General features: G+C 44.0%; 2 protein-coding genes across 2 annotated transcripts; one reads left to right on the forward strand and one right to left on the reverse strand.

Moving 5' to 3' along the window:
* Positions 1-2,662: 2,662 nt before the first annotated feature.
* PNRC1 (proline rich nuclear receptor coactivator 1) lies at positions 2,663-4,885 on the reverse strand. The gene is made up of 2 exons (XM_027695495.1): positions 4,273-4,885; positions 2,663-3,713 (listed from the first exon to the last, which is right to left on the reverse strand). Exons 1-2 carry the CDS (start codon positions 4,651-4,653, stop codon positions 3,273-3,275), a joined length of 822 nt encoding a protein of 273 aa, XP_027551296.1. The 5' UTR covers positions 4,654-4,885; the 3' UTR covers positions 2,663-3,272.
* A 67-nt stretch (positions 4,886-4,952) lies between these two features.
* BORCS6 (BLOC-1 related complex subunit 6) lies at positions 4,953-7,851 on the forward strand. The gene has a single exon (XM_027695510.1). The coding sequence runs from the start codon at positions 5,245-5,247 to the stop codon at positions 5,842-5,844; it is 600 nt and encodes a 199-aa protein (XP_027551311.1). The 5' UTR covers positions 4,953-5,244; the 3' UTR covers positions 5,845-7,851.
* The last annotated feature ends 9,782 nt before the right edge of the window (positions 7,852-17,633 follow it).

A 17,633-nucleotide genomic window follows, 5' to 3' on the forward strand; every position in this document is an offset into this window, starting at 1 on the left:
ATATACACGATTTCTAGCTCCTGCTGCATTAAGAGACAGAAGCATTTTAGCTTTAGTAGAGCACCAAGCCAGCCGTTATTAATGAAGGTGTCTAATGGGCTCAGACTTAGCCATGCATGAAAACGCAACAACAGACACTTCTGCGCTCCATGAGAGCTAATTTTGCAGGACCATCATCACATGACATTTAACTGTTTAAAAGTAAGCTGGTAGTTAACTCGCACAGTTGATCCCTCTGCAGTTCTGCACAGCATTGCACTAAAGATTATCAGAAAAGATTTTCATTACCTAACCACAGTGCAGTATCTTTTGTTTCCTTACTGACCTCAGAAGATTTAATAAGCAGTTTATTTAATTCCTGTACAGCAGACACATGACTAGCTGATAACATATCCACTAATTTTGCTCATTTTCTTCCTTAGAGACTGTTCACTTCACAAGGCATTATATTACTTTGCAAAGAAGTCCTCCAAATACGACACTGATGTTTTGCTGTCATTTACTGGCTCTAAACTCAAACAATACGTTCATGTAATACAATGCCTCATCTTCAGGGAACTAGACTGAGAAATATGTCAAAGTGAAGGAAACCTTGAAAGTGAAAATCCCCGTAAGATGATACTGTAGGAAGACAAAAGTGGGGAAGTGACAAATTTAGTGCAGAATATGGTCCTAAGAGATGGCAACATCCTGGCTTTTCAGGTGATCATGTTGAAGTGTGTATTGCACGTAGGTCTAGTTTTACAAACCAGTCCATCGTGCAGGAAGGGACTCAACGCAAAAATCTCAGGAAGACAGAAGCATAAAGTGCCCCAAACCTTCTGCTGGCTGACCACAGGACCAGCGATACTGACACCAAAGTATGTTAAGTAAGCTTTGTTTTTTTTCCCATTGTTAGGAAAAACCAGATGGAACATTGTCATCTTACCCCTTATGGTGCAACAAGGTACGGGAATTTTTAAATTTTCAAGACTTCAGAAGTCTCATCCAACAGCTTTAAAAGAATTGACTGAGGAGCTGAGAATTATCAGCACTTAACATTTAACAAATTCTGTAATCCTTAGGGATGCACTGGTAAAACAGGGCAGAAACAAAGAGGTATGTCACATTGGTAAATTTTACACAGGATCACAGTTAGCATTAAAACTACGGAATTTCACACCAGCTCCAAGGGGCAGAAGAGAGGCTGATGGTAATGAGACAATAATCAGGGCAAAAAAGGACACCTTTTAAATAACACCAACCCACGTCTGATGGAAACTCACTGTTGTCAAGCTAGTTAGCAAGATGACTAACCAAAACTAACCATTGCCTAAAGCTATGGGGAATTGCTACGGCATTTTCCTTCACACTTGGTGACACTCAGGCAAAAAAAAAAAGTGGGAAAAAAAAAAAGAGTGTAACAGCAGATCAATAGAGCATATACCAAATATAGTAAACTGGGACTTACTGTCTACTTGAGTCATCCTCAGTGAGATTCCACTGGAATTTTTCTTTGGCCAAATACTGTTTACTTAAAAAAAAAAATAAAAAAAAAAGGAGAAGTGGTTTTGTTCATTTTTAGAAAATAAGCTAGGGCACACTAAATTAGAGAGTATTTAGATTAGGCAAGAAACTGGGTTGTTGAGGCCACATATTTACCTCAAGTGCATCAATATAGGTCTATTTTGCAAGACAGTGAACCTCCAAGTCTTTGGGCTGTATCGTAAACAGCCTAACAGCATTATAATAAAAATTCTGCAATTATATAATCAATTTCTATAAACAGGCCAAGAAACCCTTCCTTACTTCCATTAGCTTTTGACCAATCTTGTTTCAGTGCTGTGTTAATGGACACTGCCAATCCCCACACATGGGACGCAGTGATGCTCTGTCTCGGCAGCTGCAGCACACGTGGCACAAACACGGCTGATGTTACTTAACGTGTACCTCTAAAAACACCGTCCACACTGCGGAGCCACCGCAGCTGAGACCCAAGCTGGCATTTTCTTCCTATGTACTGTTCTCATCGACTAGAGCAGACAGGTTTTTTTCCAGTGGATCCAAAACCTTAAAAATGCTTTTCTCTTTCGTAAATTTCACACGTTTCCTAAATTTGTTAATCTTTTTTAAACACTAGATTAGTAACTGCAAATCTATGTTATCTTCTCATCACGTCAGCCTAATCTACAATCCAATTCCTTTAGAACTGTAAATCAGAGGAACGTGTTTTCCAGCACAGCTATCACGAAGAGACAAATCTGGTAAAAAATACAAAGTTTAACTTGCCCCATCTGTACCTTTTTGTCACTGCTACCATTCACTATCAACTAGTTTAGTAACCACTAACTATGAAAATATTTAAGGAGCATTACAGGATTTTCTTTCTTGAAATCTGAATTTTCAGCAAACAAAAAGAACCTAAAACGACTTATCACAAAGGAAATTTTTTTTTAAACGTAAGGAATTCTTACTGAGCTACTGAATTTCTTAATTAAGGTTGAGACAGTTAAAAGCTGAGAAAAACAATGTATTTCTATTGATGCACTAGAAAGCAATCAGATAATTAACAGACACACACACACACAGAGTCACAAAAGAAAACCAAGACATGCTTAAGGGGAGGCCAAATTATTTTATTTAATTTTTTAGTGACCAATTAGATTTTTGGCAGAAAGCTCTGCTCTTTCCTTTTTTTTTTTTTTTTAAAGAAATCAGCAGTGCTCAAATCGATGGGTTGGAATTTTACTCAAATTCCAGTTAATTTTGAAGACAAACAGATGAACAGAATTCCAGATAGTTTCCAGAGCAGAGAGCAAAACTTCACATTTGTATGAAAATTACATGTTTTTACTTAATTGGGAAATAGAATGTAAAACTATTGTCAGTAGTGCACAAATAAAACATTCACATTTGATCTGGAACCTTAAAATCAGAAAGCTGTACTCTCCTTCCAAAATTTTCATTACCTTGTGCAAAGCAAGTCAAGTCTTCATGTGTCAAGCACACACGTAAAATTGTCCATATTTTATATACAAGACATCTACCAATCAGGCAGTGCAAAATACATCCTTTCATAACAAAACTAAAATGTACCTCTCAAAGTATGAACAAGAATATACACATAATACATGATGTACACTATTTACACAACCATAAAAAATATAATACAAGGATTTTTTTTTATGTGTTTATAAGACTTGACAGTCTTTTGCAATTTTTGTTGCAACAAGGCATGCTTTAAGTTTCCTGGATGGAGTTTTCTTTGCCAATTACTCAAGAGATCTTAGGAACTATGCTTGAACTTTTAGGAGAGTTTTCAAATGGACTGCCATCAACTCTCTGTTTTGGTCAGAATGTTCAGCTGTGCCACCCACCCAGTGGCTGGGAGGCTTTGGAAGGACACTGGGAGATGGTGGGTCACTGAACTTTGCCCCAGCGTAATTTTCTTTTTGGTTCGCTTCATTTAGGGCAATAGGTTTCTTGGACTTGGCATTTCTGAAGTTCTCTGTGTTTTTAAGTGGCTTTTTCTCCTGCTTCTGAATTATTTCCGTCGACACAGAATCCTGCCAAAAGTTCTCTATCTTTTTCGCCGAGGCGATCTTCGTCAGCGGCGCATTACACTTACTCTTCTGCCTGTTAATCTTTGGTTGTTCACACAGGTGTAAGCCGTGAACGGGCTGGCCGTAGGGGACGGCCGCCTTCTCTGTCTTTCCCATCTTGTTCTTTAAAAACTGCGCAGACAAAGAAGACTCACGTCAACCACGACCCCTCTTCTTCGCGATCCCTCATCGGCCCAGACACGGAGCGAGGCGCTGGGGGCCGCCTCAAGCAGGGGAGAGGGTACCGAGCCGCCCCCTCCCCGCCAACCCTGCACTTCTCCCACCGCTACGCTGGCACGGGCGGGCTGAGGGCGCGGAGCCCCCCCCGGCCGCCATGGGGCGCTGCGCGCCGCGCACGTCCCACCTCGCGCGCGGGGTGGGGGGCGGGGCTGGCGCGCAGCCAGCGCCAGGGCTAAATCCGGCTTGTTGCTGGGGCGCAGCGGCGCACGCTGATTGGTGGGCGCCGGGCAGCCAATCGCCGCCCGCGGCTCCGCTCTCGGCCCCGCCCCACCCCGTCAGAGCGTAACGGAAACTCTGCCGCTCCCCCCGCCCCCCCCCTTACCGTGCTGAGGGGGCGCCCCGCGAGCTCCCCCCCCGCGGGACGCGGAACGGCCTCCCAGCTCACCGAGCGCCGGGGGGGGCCTGAGGGGGGACGGAAAAGTGAGGAGAAGTAGCGCAGCCTTGTATTTACCTCCTTCCTGAGGGGGTTGCCGGGCGCGGGTCTCGAGGGGGCGGGCGCGGGGGGCTCCTCCGGTGGGGGGTCCGTCACCAGGTCGGTTCCCAGCGGGGTCCTTCTCCCCAGCCCGGCGCGGTGCTGCTGGTACTGCTGGTAGCGGCTGGGCAGGAGCCCCGCGGGGCCCGGCCGGATCTTCCCCTTCCTCCGCCGCACCCTCTTCAGCGCGGGGCGGGCGCTGCCCCCCGGGCCCGCAAGGCAGCAGCTGGGTTGGTTTTCGCAGTTGCTGTCCCCGCGCCTGAGGCGCTGGAGCAGGGCGGAGGGCGGCAACCGACGCGGGTCTTCGGTGCCTGCCGAGATCCGAGCCAGGAAAGGCGGCGGCGCCGTGGTGGTGACCATGGTTGGACGTGGGTACCCAGAGTTGTGCCGGGGAGAAGGGGTCGAGCCTAGACGGGGATGAGCAGGTCGGGTCGCTGGGGAGTGTCTGCCCAGGCTTTGTGAAGGGCTGAGGAGGTGGTGGCGAAAGCGGAGCCGCCGCTAGGATAACATGGCGGGGGAGTGAGGAGAGCCGCCAGCAGCGCCCCGGTGTTGTTACCCGGGCGGGGCCCGCCCCCTTCCGCCTCCACGCCAACCGCCGCGCGCGGACGGCTCGAGCACCGCCCGTCTCCTCCGCGCGCCGCCAATTGCGGCGCAGCGGCGGCCTCTCCGCCTCCGCCCCGGCCAATCGGAAGCGACACAAACACTCGGGGCCACGCCCTCTCCCGCGAGCCGGCCAATCACGGGCGGGTACGGCCGGCGGGCCTGCCCTGGTCTCCGAGTCACGGGCCCGCAGTGCGCGGTGGGCGGGCAGTGCTCCTCCGGCCAATCGGGCGCCGTGCAAACAGCCTCGGCCTCGCCCCCGCGCGCCCCGCAGCCAATCAGGAGGGACGTAAACAGGCGGCGGCGCGCCCCCGGTGGGTGGAGGCAGCAAGCGGGCACGCGTCGCCCGCCATGGAGGAGCCGGGCTCGGCCGCCGGGCCGCCGGAGGGGCGGGGGCGGGACGAGCGGAGCCTGGAGGCGCTCAGCCTGGCTGCCGGCGGCGGGACGGCGGCGACGGCGGGGCGGCAGCTGCCGGAGGGGCGGCGGGCGACACTGGCGAGCGCTCTGGAGCTGGAGGGGACGGTGCTGCGGGAGGGGCGCCTCACCCAGTTCGTAGCCAACAACCTGGAGCGGCGGATCCGGCTGAGCGGCGCCCCGCGGGGCGAGCCCCCGGCGGGGGGCGGCGGGTCGTCCATTCCCGCCATCGACCCCGGGGCGCTGCAGGACGTGGTGGCCCTGGCCGGGCAGGTGGCGGCGCAGGTGGACGATCTGCTGCGGAACGTGCACTGCGGGCTGCAGGCGCTGACGGCGCTCAGCGTCGGCTGCATCCAGACTTACCGCGACGGCGTGGAGAGCCTGGGCGAGGCGGCCGACCTCAGCATCCGCGCCATGTACGCGCTGGTGGCGCGCTGCGAGGAGTTGGACCGCGCCATGCAGCCCGTGCCCGCCCTGGCCAAGCGCATCCGCGACATGAAGGGCACCCTGGAGCGGCTGGAGGGGCTCTGCAAGTAGCTGCTCCCGTCGCCGGCGGGATGCTGCGCGGAGCAGCTGGGGCTGGATGGAGAAGCGCGGCCTCGCCGCCGCCCCCGCCGTGCCGGCAGCGCTGTGGGTCCCGGCCTAGCAGGGGCTCGCCCTGCCCCGGGCCGCCGGGGCCCTGGGGCTGCTGCTCCCCCTCCCGCGGCCCCACCTCGCACGGCCCTCAGTCCCCGCCCGCTCCCCCTGTGCGTGACCGGCCGCAGGAGCGGCCGCGTCGCTGCTGTTAGTCTGGAGGAAGCGAAATTTTTGCGACCGATGAAGGTCCCAGTTGAAATCGCGGGGTAAATGGTAGATGGTGCTTTTTAGCTTCAGCTCCATTAAAGAATTTGGATTCCACATGCCTTATGCTTTCTATTTATTGAGGACTAGGAAAAAGCGAATCGATCTTAATTAAAAGTAGCTGTAAATATTCTTTTTTTTAAAACCAGATTCGAAATTGTTGTGAATACTTGCTTGATGCTTACAGGCAAACGTGCTTACTTGTACTTGACTTGGTGCCTGACAACTCACTTCTGCTGTTGCAGCAAATAAACACGCAGAATGCTGCTGTTTCCTACAGGACACAGTTGTAAGAGAAGATAAGAGGAAATTTAATATATTTATAACAAAGACATTTGCCTTCCAAGAATAATATAAAATCCATGGAATAAATGAGATTCATATAAGAACAAATCGGTTTGCAAAGTTCTAAATAAAAGCCTTCAGATAAAATGTACTTTATTTCTATTAGTCTCTGCAGTTTTCAGAGTGTAAAAGTTTAAATGGCATCACTGTGAAATGATGCTATGATTTTATAGTTTGCTTTTTTTTGTTGTTTGTTTTCTTTCAAATTGGGAAAATATCTGTTGAATTACATGAGGAACATCACACGAATACGTGATGACATTGTGTGGGTGTATGACTGACAAAGAATGGGTACTGTGGGATAATTTATTTGTGTCACTTAAAATTTTTTTATATGCATGAAGGTATGCAGAAGTGATTTTGCTGTATCAGTGTTTCCTTTCAGACCTGATAGTACCTGAATTCTCTGCTCACTATGGTTTCTATGCAACAAGCCTCTTAGATGATGCTCTTAGCAATCCATTTAGGTCACAAATGCCCCTGTAACAAGATTTCAGCAGAGGAACGATCACTGTGATCTTATGTATGTGTAATGGTGCTTTTGGTGACTAGCAGCTCCTAAAAAACCTTGGAGAGAAGGTAGCCAAAAATACTATTGAAGTCCTGTAACTTTGGTTTAAGAGCAGATAGGTTTATGATAGGCAGAGCTGGTATCCCACTGTAATCTCATTAAAAATACCAAGTGAGGCAGGGACACTGTGATACCCTGTGCTTCTGCACATAGACAATACTGAATTGTAACAAAATAATGCCACCTTGGTTTGCATAATGCCAGTCTCTGGCCTGTTTTGGGCTCTTTGGCATGGCCATGCCTTTTCCTCCGCATCACAGAGGTGTGTTTCATGTGTGGCCAAGGTAGCACTCTCTGGTGCTGTCTGCTGGGGAATAGCTGTGACTCCAGAGGGGGAGCAGATTCCTAACAAAAGTTAGGGGAGAGAAAAAGAACTTAACTGCCCTGTCCATGAGCCTAGAAGACACTAAAGATTTCTTAACTCCACAGCAACAGTTTTAGTAGTTTTGGGGTGTTGTTCTTGGGAAAGTTTGAACTTGTCTTATCATGGAGATGCAGTAGCTTTGCTAAGTGTGTTTTGTATATGTCAAGAGTGAAAACCAAAGGTTGATCTTGCTCAACTTCTGAGTACTGTTGAAATGTACAGGAAAGACCTGCAACCTTATTCGTATAGCCACATATGTACAGCTACGCTTTATTCATGCAAGCTGAGATGAAGCCTTTAAAGCCTTTAAACGAACGCTCTTGTTTTTTGATAGCATTTTATTTGTAGTCACCCACGTTCAATGCTAATTCCCTGCTAAAATGGTCAAGTCTGTAGAATAAAATTATTACTTTTATGTTTTTAATTGTGAGTGATTAGTTCTTGTTGAAGTGTTTCACTTCTTTATTATTGCATTCCTTATTTGGTAAAATAATTTTGGAAGCTAATTTAAACTCTGCTCCTGCATCTACACAGAGACCCTTTAATGTGATCGCAGAGCCAGTTTCAGTCTAGGTCCTCAGGGAGTAATTTCTGACAGTGATGTCATTCATGTGATGAAAAAGGAATGGCTGACTAGTGAATTGCAAGCATGAAGAAAGCGGTAATTACATTGTTGGGGTTTGTTTTTTTAATATTTGTCTGAACACATCAGCTTGTTTGAAGGGCAGATTTAACTGAGCTTGGTGAAGTGACTCCTGTTCCCACGTGTCTGCCTTGTACATTTGCCATCCCTGGGGCAGGTACGGCTGCAGTGCTATCAGCCTGTTCTGTACCACCACGATCCATACTGATATGTAACTGCATAGCTGCTATGGTTTCCAGACCCCCTGGAAACTGTACTGGCCTCTGTTGCTGCAGGAATGGTGATAGTTGCCAGTGTCTGTCAGTGAAGCTCTGGTGCCAGCCTTGCCCTTGATGTCCTGTGTGAACTGCTTGTGAGCTATGTGCAGCGCTGTAGCCTCCAAGGAGGTTTGTCCTTCTGCAGCCATAGACTTCTGTACTGCCCTTTTGATCCTAGTCCAGGCTTTCTTGTGCATGTTCTGTGTTAAATCTTAGCATTTTCCAGCTCTTGGATGCTGAAAGCTTTCAGGTTCTTTTAGCCTTTTTTGCTTAACCTCTCAGTGAGGACTGTAAAACCATGTTTGGGTTTTCCAAGACCTTCAGATGGGTTTGCATATATTTTCTTGCTTAGTCACACAGGTTTGTTTTCCTTTCCTCATCAGCTGTCAAGTGAACTTTCATTGAAACAAGATGGGCAAGGTCAAAAAAGAAAATTAACAAAATAAAATGACGTGCAGAGCACTAAGCAAAGCCGGATGCAGAATTCTCTGCTCTGAGAACCACCAGTGACTCTTAAGAAATAGCTAAATTTGATAATTTTTCTTCAAGTGTAAGATCTGACTGTGGAAATTATTTTTCTGATGAAGGTGTGGTTGGTTCTGCTTCATTCAGATAATTTTTAGCCTTCCGTCCTTTCTGGGGTTTTCTATTCCCTAACTTGTGAGGTCCTTACTCCCTGACTCCGAGCCAGTTCCATATCCATGCTATTTACGAGAGCTTTACCAGATAAAACCTTAATTACAGCTGAAAAAAAATACAGCCAGTCACCCAAAGCATGAACAAACATTTCACCTTTAAGGCTTTTTTTTCAGTGTAACTTCATTGCATCAGGTGTTCAGTAAGTAAGTACATCAGCTTTGTGTGTGTCTTGCTGCCAGCCAGACACTAAAATACACAAGACTTTTGGCTGCAATGTCCAACTTTATGATGGTACTTACTCTCATTAATAAGCTCTTGACTGAGTTACCGGTATGAGGAACAGCATGTGAGCTGAATCCAAGAGCAAACCTCTTAGCATTACAGATTCAAATATTTTGAAATGGTTTAAAATAGTGTGGTTTTACTGCCAGCAGACAAACAGTTTTAAAGCTTCTAAATTATCAACAGCTTTCCAGAGGAGTAAGATCAGTTCTAGCAAACTGTGTTAGCCAAAACTGAAAAGTCTGTTAAGAGAGAGACCTCTTGCAATAGGTGTCATCCAACGTAAGACAGGTTCTGGCTGTCAGATGCCACACTACCTTGTCCTCACCAACACTGGTATGTGCACATGAAAAGAACAACTTTTAAAGAACCCCAGATCATGTTTATGTTGCTGTCACAATCTGCTTTTATTGCTAGGAAATTACTTTGAGAAAAGAACATTCCTATAAAAATAATAAATTAGTCCAGTTAGTACATTTTGTACAGTGGAGCCTCTACTTCTGGCCCCACCCTGGCCCCATCCTGGAACCTCCTGCCATGCATAGAAGAGAGAGAGATTCATGACATTTCTCTTTTAGAAAGCTTAGCGCAGTTACTGCAGCAGATACAGGAACTGAAACTGATTTGAGTTTCATGTTTGCTGCTCCAGCTTGGTGCCTGGGGAAAGCTTTTGTCATCGTTGTTCGCTGTTGTTCAAAGCTCCAGAATCAGGGATGTGATTGATGGACTTGGGCCCGGAGCTTCCACCTTAACCGTTCAAGATCCTTGTGCCCCCTGTTACAACAGCAGTAGCATTACACTCTTATCTTGTAACAGGAAAAATGATAAGGAATCAAACTTTCAAACCTCCCTGCAGTTCTCTTCTACTATTTATACACATTAGAAGCCATGCAAAAAACAAACAAAAAAGCATAACTCTCTCCCCCCAAAAACTATTTATTGATCCTCTTCCCAAATCTGAGAGGATGTGAATAGGTTGGCCATTTCATAATAATAGTTATTGGCTGTCAAGGATAATATGCTTGAGATGGCTTTCACAGTAGTGTTGAGTCCCTATGAGACTTAAAGAGAACCTGAGTTTAAAGAAAATAAAAGACTACATTTTTATTATATTATTGATAGGGTTGGAGATGGGATAGTCTATGCAACACTTGCACAACTGGCATCTGTTTGCCATCGGGGTTGGACTGTCATGTACATCAGTCAGGATGCAGCAGCACTCATTAACTGGGAGAGCAGAAAAGCAGAGTTAAAGCTGTCTTGATTATTTTCCTAGATTACAGCTAGAAAGTGCTGTCACTGTAATTGTTTCCAGAATGAGTTAACGTTGTTGTGATTAATTAGTATGAAGTACCTTTGTTGACAGTAGATTTATATTAGAAAAGGCTAATAATTTATATCAGTATTTTTATGAATGCTAGTTAGAGAAGTAAGAATCCTATAATTTTATCCAACACTGTATTTCTTGTCTCAGTGTGACCAAGGATGGTTTTTCCTTGTTTTCTTTATAGACAGTGCTGGAAAAATTCTCACCACTGATTTTGCTTGTAAAACAGAAACATGCCCAGTGAGTTGTTAGGAAGGGTTTTGTTAAGGACAGCTTCCTTGTCTGGAAGTACATGTAAATTAAGGGAAAAAAATTCCACAAACTTGCCAGACAATCATTCCTAATTTCTCAGCAGTGTAATAATCCTAAGTATCTGGTTTGTCACAGGGATTGTGTCACTACACTCAGCAGCAGCAAATTCAAAAAGTCCCAGGTTGAAATCTTAGATTTTTTAAAAATGAGCTTTCTTTCAATGGCTTAATATCAGGCGTGGTGTTTGCCAGCCATTTTCACTGTAATGAAATCTTTCTTGTCTGAACTTGAGCTGATGCCACTCAAGGAAATGCTAACCTGAAAATAAATGCCCTTAAAATCAAAGCATCATTTGACTTTGTTCCTCTTTCTGTTTTAACTGCATGCGCAATTTGTTTACTCATTGCCTTTTTTTTCCCAGGCTGGGACTTTCCAGTGACGTGTCCTCAGTTGGAAGGAGAGGGGAGTTTCTCACAACTGAGCAACATTGTGATTTTCCATTTTCCAAAACTCTTCCTGCATGCCATTTATAGTTGATGCTACTGATCCAGTTTGATCTTGTTTCCCTCTTTAAAGAAAGAGATGTGCAACAAAAAGCCTTTCATCTTTCCTGCTCTGATGCCATCAGGTTTCTTTTGTCTGCTGAGAGCAACTGGAAAGTTACAACAGTGTCCCTCCCATTCACCATTTTTTACAGCCACCAGCTGTACCACTTTTCTTCTGGCAAAACCTTGTTCTGGACCTCATCAGTTCTCAGTGCTATTCTTTGATCCCACTTATCTTCCGTCTTCAGTTGCATGACTTACTATGTTGGTGTTATCGTACTGCCAAAGGCACCAGCCCTCTTATTTAGCTCAGTTATATCCTTGTTTAGCTGCCCTTGTTTTTCATTCCTGTTCTGCCTCAGATTCAAAATGGTTATCTGCAGGTTGTGGCCAAGGCTGGTTTCTGCTGCCTACCTGACCTATTCTCCTCTGATGTCATCCATTCCTTTATCCTTTAAAATATCAGAGTGAATTACCTTATGCTTTCTTTTTCTGTGACTTCCTTGCTGATGTCTTCTGCAATGCTTCTTGTATCCAGAATAGCCACCACCAATTATCTTGTTTTAAAATCAACCCTCAGGCATTGGCAAGTCAGAAACTACATAGATAGCAGATTATTATAGTAAAAAGGAGGCATCATGGAAAAATTAAACATTTCTAATAGAAGAGAGCTAGGTCTCATTATTTGATTCTGATCTATTTTCATAATATGCCAACAAATGCAAATAAAAATGAACAAACTACTTGCAAAATAATACTGTGAATAACTGTGAATGCTGTGATGTATCTGGTAAACGGGAAAATCAATCACCTGCTGCTTACGTAGGCTTCTAGGAACAGGGTTACAGAATATCAAATAGCATGTGACACGGTGAGGTGATGCAATACATGCAAGGCCTCAAAGCAAACTATATTGTTTTTCTTTTTAATCATAGAAAGATTAGGTAAATGCTGTAGTAAGACTACTGCTAAATGAAATTCTGGTCTCCCTGCCTTCTTCTTGGCATGCATGCACGCAGGGCTCTTGCTGATTTTATGAAGAGCTGCATGTATTTTGTGGAAGTTACAAACCAAAATGTGATGTGTTATATTTATTACTTGCAACAAACCTTGGAAAGGAATAGCGGTAAAGAAGGACAGGATGGATGGGATGGAACGTTAGGAGTACAGGATGTGCCAAAGCAGTTCTTTTCTTTTGTTCACTAAGTTTCATATGTACATACTTTAGTATGGCAAATAAATTCCTTTTTAACAAGATCATTTTTCCTGTCAGTGCTGCTCAGTCAATGGACAAATGCAAGTCATGACCAAAGGACTAATTCTACATAAGTGTTAAAACATCTATTTTGAAACAAAAATTAACGTTGGACTATATTGGGTTGAACAGCTGTAAAAAGTTAAACTTAAAAGTTGTTAAAATTCAGGTTTTAATACTGGTCAGCTAGGCAGTTCGTAGTAAGTATGTACAATCTTTTCATTAAAATACATATCAGCAACAATTGCAAAGACTTCAGTCCAACCAAGAACTAGGGTTTGTTTTTTACACTTTAACTATATTGTAGGTGAGGTAACTGATTTGGACATTCAGCAGAGTAGGAGTCATAGGACGTGTTTCCCCTATGTGTTAATATAAACCAGAAAAATTGTGTAACTTGTTGATGACTATGGGAATTTATGTAGCACTGTAGGAATTTTTCTTCACAGCATTCATTCATCAGCTTTTACAGGTTGTGAAATCACATGCCCATACTCTTTGTCCTTGATTATTTATGAGCTCAGATTCAAGATAGTCTCAATAGTTCAGTTTAGCTAACAGACAAAACAACACTGGGACAAAACTATATTTGTTTCTTTACCAATCTGTGAGACTTTGAATTAAGTATCTTGCTGATAGCCATTTGCATGATACTTTGGAAATAAAAGTTTCCTGAGTTTAACATAGGCAATCAACTTCGCGTTACACAACCTACGGTCAGCAGCATGACTTGTCACTGCTGCCTGTTAGATAGCCTATCTTAACAGCACGTATCACTTCTGGAAAAGGGCAGCTGGATGATGCAAACACTGGAGAGTCATATCAAATGGTTTCTCTGTGACACAGTTTTATGTGTTAGGGCTTGTTGGTTTTTTTCCTGATCCCTTTTCAGTTCTTATCTGTTCCTCCTTTTTTCCATTCCCAGCTTTTCTTCCCAGTTAGTGGATCCTTTTTTCTAGGTTGCACTGCTGCTCTAAACAACTCAAGAAAGTAAATTAACAAATATACTCTGTGCATACATTGTGTTGCACAGCCAGTGGGCTAGTAGGCTGAAATACTTGTATTTTGGAAACCTATTAATAGCAGGCATGGTTGAAAGTGAGTTCTTACTGCAGCAGAAGAGCTTTTGTGAGTAGCTGCAGAAGCGTCATGCCTTTAGGGCAGAAAAAGATCAGCAATCCCACAGGTAGATCTGCAAGCCTGGCTCCAGGTTGCTTCTCTAGAAGTAAGAAGAAAGAATAAATAATAAATAGGCCAGGTGATAGGTTGACTGTATTGCCATAAATCTGCTGGAGTGGATCTGCTGGGGCTGGCAGGTACTCACTGCAGCCATCATCTCCTTCAATGACAGAAATGACTTTATCTCTGAGGTAATTAATGCTGTCGAAACTGGATACATACTTACTTATAATGCTTTTCAATGCCATGGTTTATGTAAATGCAAATAAGTGTTGACATTACATAGATGATGAATGTAATTGAACCATCCTTTTTAGTCCACACCCCATAAAAAAAGAGAAAGCAATTTCCAAATTTTATAGATGTGGTTTTGCCACCCAGGGGGAAAAAAAGCTTCTTTATGTTGACAGTGGGTGCCAGTAATAGATGGAACAAAACATAGCTAGATCAGGAACAACAGGGGATGTAACCACAGTTTGCTGACTGTAGTTATGTGAGAGCTGTCCCGAGTTTAACTTTGTCTTTTCTACACTGAAAATCTTAAAAGACACAATGATAAAATTACAACACGTTTTTCTGTTAAAGAATAAGTGAAATGTTTGTTTCAAGATCTGGATTAATAATGTCAACAGTGTACTTTAATTAGTTCAGCTTTACACATAAGCTGACTCAAATTTCCTTCGTATCCTTGGTAGATCACAAACCTAAGAAAATCTGAGGCTGTGTTTGGGTATTTGGCAGCAAGGCCAGGCATATGTTAAGGCAGCCAGAACAGCCCCTTTTATGCCCAAGCCCTGCTGACTGGTTCCTGGCCATCCACTGCATTTCCCTCTGGGTTTATCCACACTCCTTGTGCAGCCACAAGACAAAACAGAATGAGGAACTCAACCCAGCTGAGCCCAGCAGGGAGGGAGTGGAAGACTTGTTTGCTTTTTAGCTGCATTGATTCTCAGCCTTGTGTCACTGCCCAGACAGTTGCTCAGCACAAGGGAGGAATCCTTGTGGAGAAGAAAGGGTGTGAGAGCCTGATTCGCACAGCTGAGATAAGGAAGTGCTCAGGGAGGGCTTGCAGCTGCTACCATTTAAATCATGTTGACCTGTAGCCTACAAAAGTGCTTTGCTTGTGCTGGTAGTTGGGTTGTTCCCAGGAAAGAGGCCCATACTTAGAAGCAGGGTTGCACTGAAAACAGTTATTAATGCCTTAGAATTTAATATTATGCAGTTAGATATATAAAACTCTTTTCAGTGTGGCTGAAATTTCAACTACTGAGTGGGTAAAGATTACCTAGCAACAACACTACCCATTTCAAAACTGATACAACTGCAGTACAGAGATGAATAGAAAATAATGAAGTGAGTTGTGTTTCAGGACAAAATGTCCTGTCTTTTCGTTCTACCTGTTCCCTCTGTGGTAATATAACTTTGCATCTGAGATACAAATGATCAAAACAGCTTTCCTGTTTTAAACCAGCATAACCTTGTCTGTAACCAACATTGTGTCCATGCTGTTTATATTCATTTGAGCCTCTCTATCTTTGTGTCATTTTCAGTAGTTTACATTTAATTAATCATTTTTAGTTCTGTTCATGTCTCTGTGCTGTTGTTTACCAACATATGCTGGCGTGTTTTTCTAATTCTCAATGTTAGAGAACATGTAGAGGTAGGGCCTGAGTTCGCCAAGACTGGTAAGTCTTTCACTGAAGTTTAGAAAGCCTAGAATGTGTCACGTAGTGGATCTCTGACAAAACGTCCAATTATAGTAGAAAAAACAATACTAAACCCATTTTAGCGTATCTAACTCCCAGTAAGTGGAGGGACATGTGAAGATTTTTCTCAGCAAGGGGACTTTTTTAGGAGCGTTTCGGTAGAGCACAGGACTTCACAAAGCAGCTTTTCTGAAGAAGCGTTAACATTTTCCAGTAATAGCCTGCACACTTTCAGTGTATAAAGATTGCTATCCAACCCCAAAACTTTAAACTACTCAGAGATCTCGGAAATTCATTTCAGGCAAGTAGAGACATTTTTGTACCTCCTTCCCCTTCCCAAGGACCTTAATGTCTCTGAGTAACTCCCTAGAAGTCCATCTGGACAAGGGCAGTTTCATACCCATATTAAGCGAAGGTTTGAGTACAAGGATAATAGCTTTTTTTTAATTAATCTTAACCTAGTTACAGCACGTAAAACCAGCAGTGGAAGGAAGAGGCATTGACTTCAACTGTAGCTGTATGAACAGCAATGGACCACAAGTACTACATTCTCTGAAGCAAAGTCCATTCCATCATGTCCATCACAAGTTGTCACTGTTCTATTAAGCCTAAAATGGTGAGAATGTGAAAAGAGTACTTCTAGGAAATTACAAACGTATTTCAAACAAAAATAAAATTCATTTCCATTCTCTAAGAAATGCTGGATGACAAGAATTTACAACCTATTCAACATAATTATCTAAAATAACATTTGCCAATTTATTCTTAAGGTTCTCTAGATCAGTCATGCTGCAGATGTATATTGTAGGGTACTCCTTCCTCTCTCTATTTTTGAGTGAGGCTTTTTTGGGAACAAGTAGCATGTGTTCTTGTAAAGCTTGTTCCACAATGCATACCAACAGAAAGTAAAACTAACCTCACAAGGGCAATGTTTGAGCATCTGATTATATATATATAACCATATATACTACCATAACTTAATTTGTATAGAATATATATATTCAGATTTGATTTTTTAAAAGCCTGTGGGGCTGCCATGCTGATCCCTTTGCTTTCCCTTCCTTTGCCTTTGGCCAGTTTCTTGGGGTATTTCAGGACTGCAAGCACCTCAAGAGAGAGACTGTGGTCTTCATTTATCTTTGTAAAGTATGTTACGCATATTTTGTATAATAAAGCCATATAAACAGAGACAGGTCTGTATGTGTTTTCTCAGGTACTATATTAGAGCTCAAAGCACCAAGATCAGTGTTTACAGAGCCATAGTGCTGTCTACTCTTTTATATGGTTCCGAATCATGGGTCATCTACCGCCACCACCTGCGTCTCCTAGAACGCTTCCATCAACGCTGCCTCCGTACAATCCTTAACATCCACTGGTCAGACTATGTGACCAATACATCTGTTCTCGAACAGGCAGCAATTACGAGTATTGAGGCCATGTTACTGAGAACGCAACTGCGCTGGGCAGGGCACGTCTCCAGGATGAAGGACCACTGCCTCCCTAAGATCCTGCTTTATGGTGAACTTGCCACTGGCTGCCGCAAGAGAGGAGCTCCAAAGAAAAGATACAAGGACTCCCTGAAGCAACAACTCAGCCTCGGGCATATTGATCACCATAACTGGTCCACTCTGGCCTCCAATCGGGAGGCCTGGAGACAGACCATTTATAACGCTGCTGATGCTTTTGAGAAAGCACGCAGGATCACTCTTGAGGAGAAAAGACAACGCAGAAAGAATCGAACCTTGCAGAATATACCACCTAAGGAGTCTTTCTGCTGTGTCTTTTGCAACCGGACTTGCCTTTCTCGTATTGGCCTTTTTAGCCACCAGCACGCTTGCAAGAAAAGTGGGTAGAGCCCTTCCTAAATCTTCATTCGCGAAGCCTAGCCATGATGATGATATTAGAGCTCATACCTGTATTATTCTTCACAGACTTTATATGCACATAGAAAATCATACTATATGTGTCTATAGGCACAAAATTATGATGCAGAAAGTCTGAGAAAGTGCTTATAGGTAATAATCTTTTCTTTGTGTGACCAATCACATGAGAAAAAGATTTCTGCCAGTATAGCAACCCAGAACTTAATCATCATGCAAGCAGGTTTGTAGCCTGAAACAC

This window comes from Neopelma chrysocephalum, unplaced genomic scaffold (genome assembly GCF_003984885.1).
Source record: "Neopelma chrysocephalum unplaced genomic scaffold, ASM398488v2 Primary Assembly neopelma1_23b, whole genome shotgun sequence".
NCBI lineage: Eukaryota > Metazoa > Chordata > Aves > Passeriformes > Pipridae > Neopelma > Neopelma chrysocephalum.

Bases quoted from the DNA above. Each gene is read 5' to 3' on its own strand.
- PNRC1 (XM_027695495.1), bottom strand. From the start codon at position 4,653: ATGGTCACCACCACGGCGCCGCCGCCTTTCCTGGCTCGGATCTCGGCA. The intron at 3,714-4,272 runs GTAAATACAAGG...TTGTCTGCGCAG, and splicing joins GCAACCCCCTCAGGAAGGAG to TTTTTAAAGAACAAGATGGG.
- BORCS6 (XM_027695510.1), top strand. From the start codon at position 5,245: ATGGAGGAGCCGGGCTCGGCCGCCGGGCCGCCGGAGGGGCGGGGGCGG.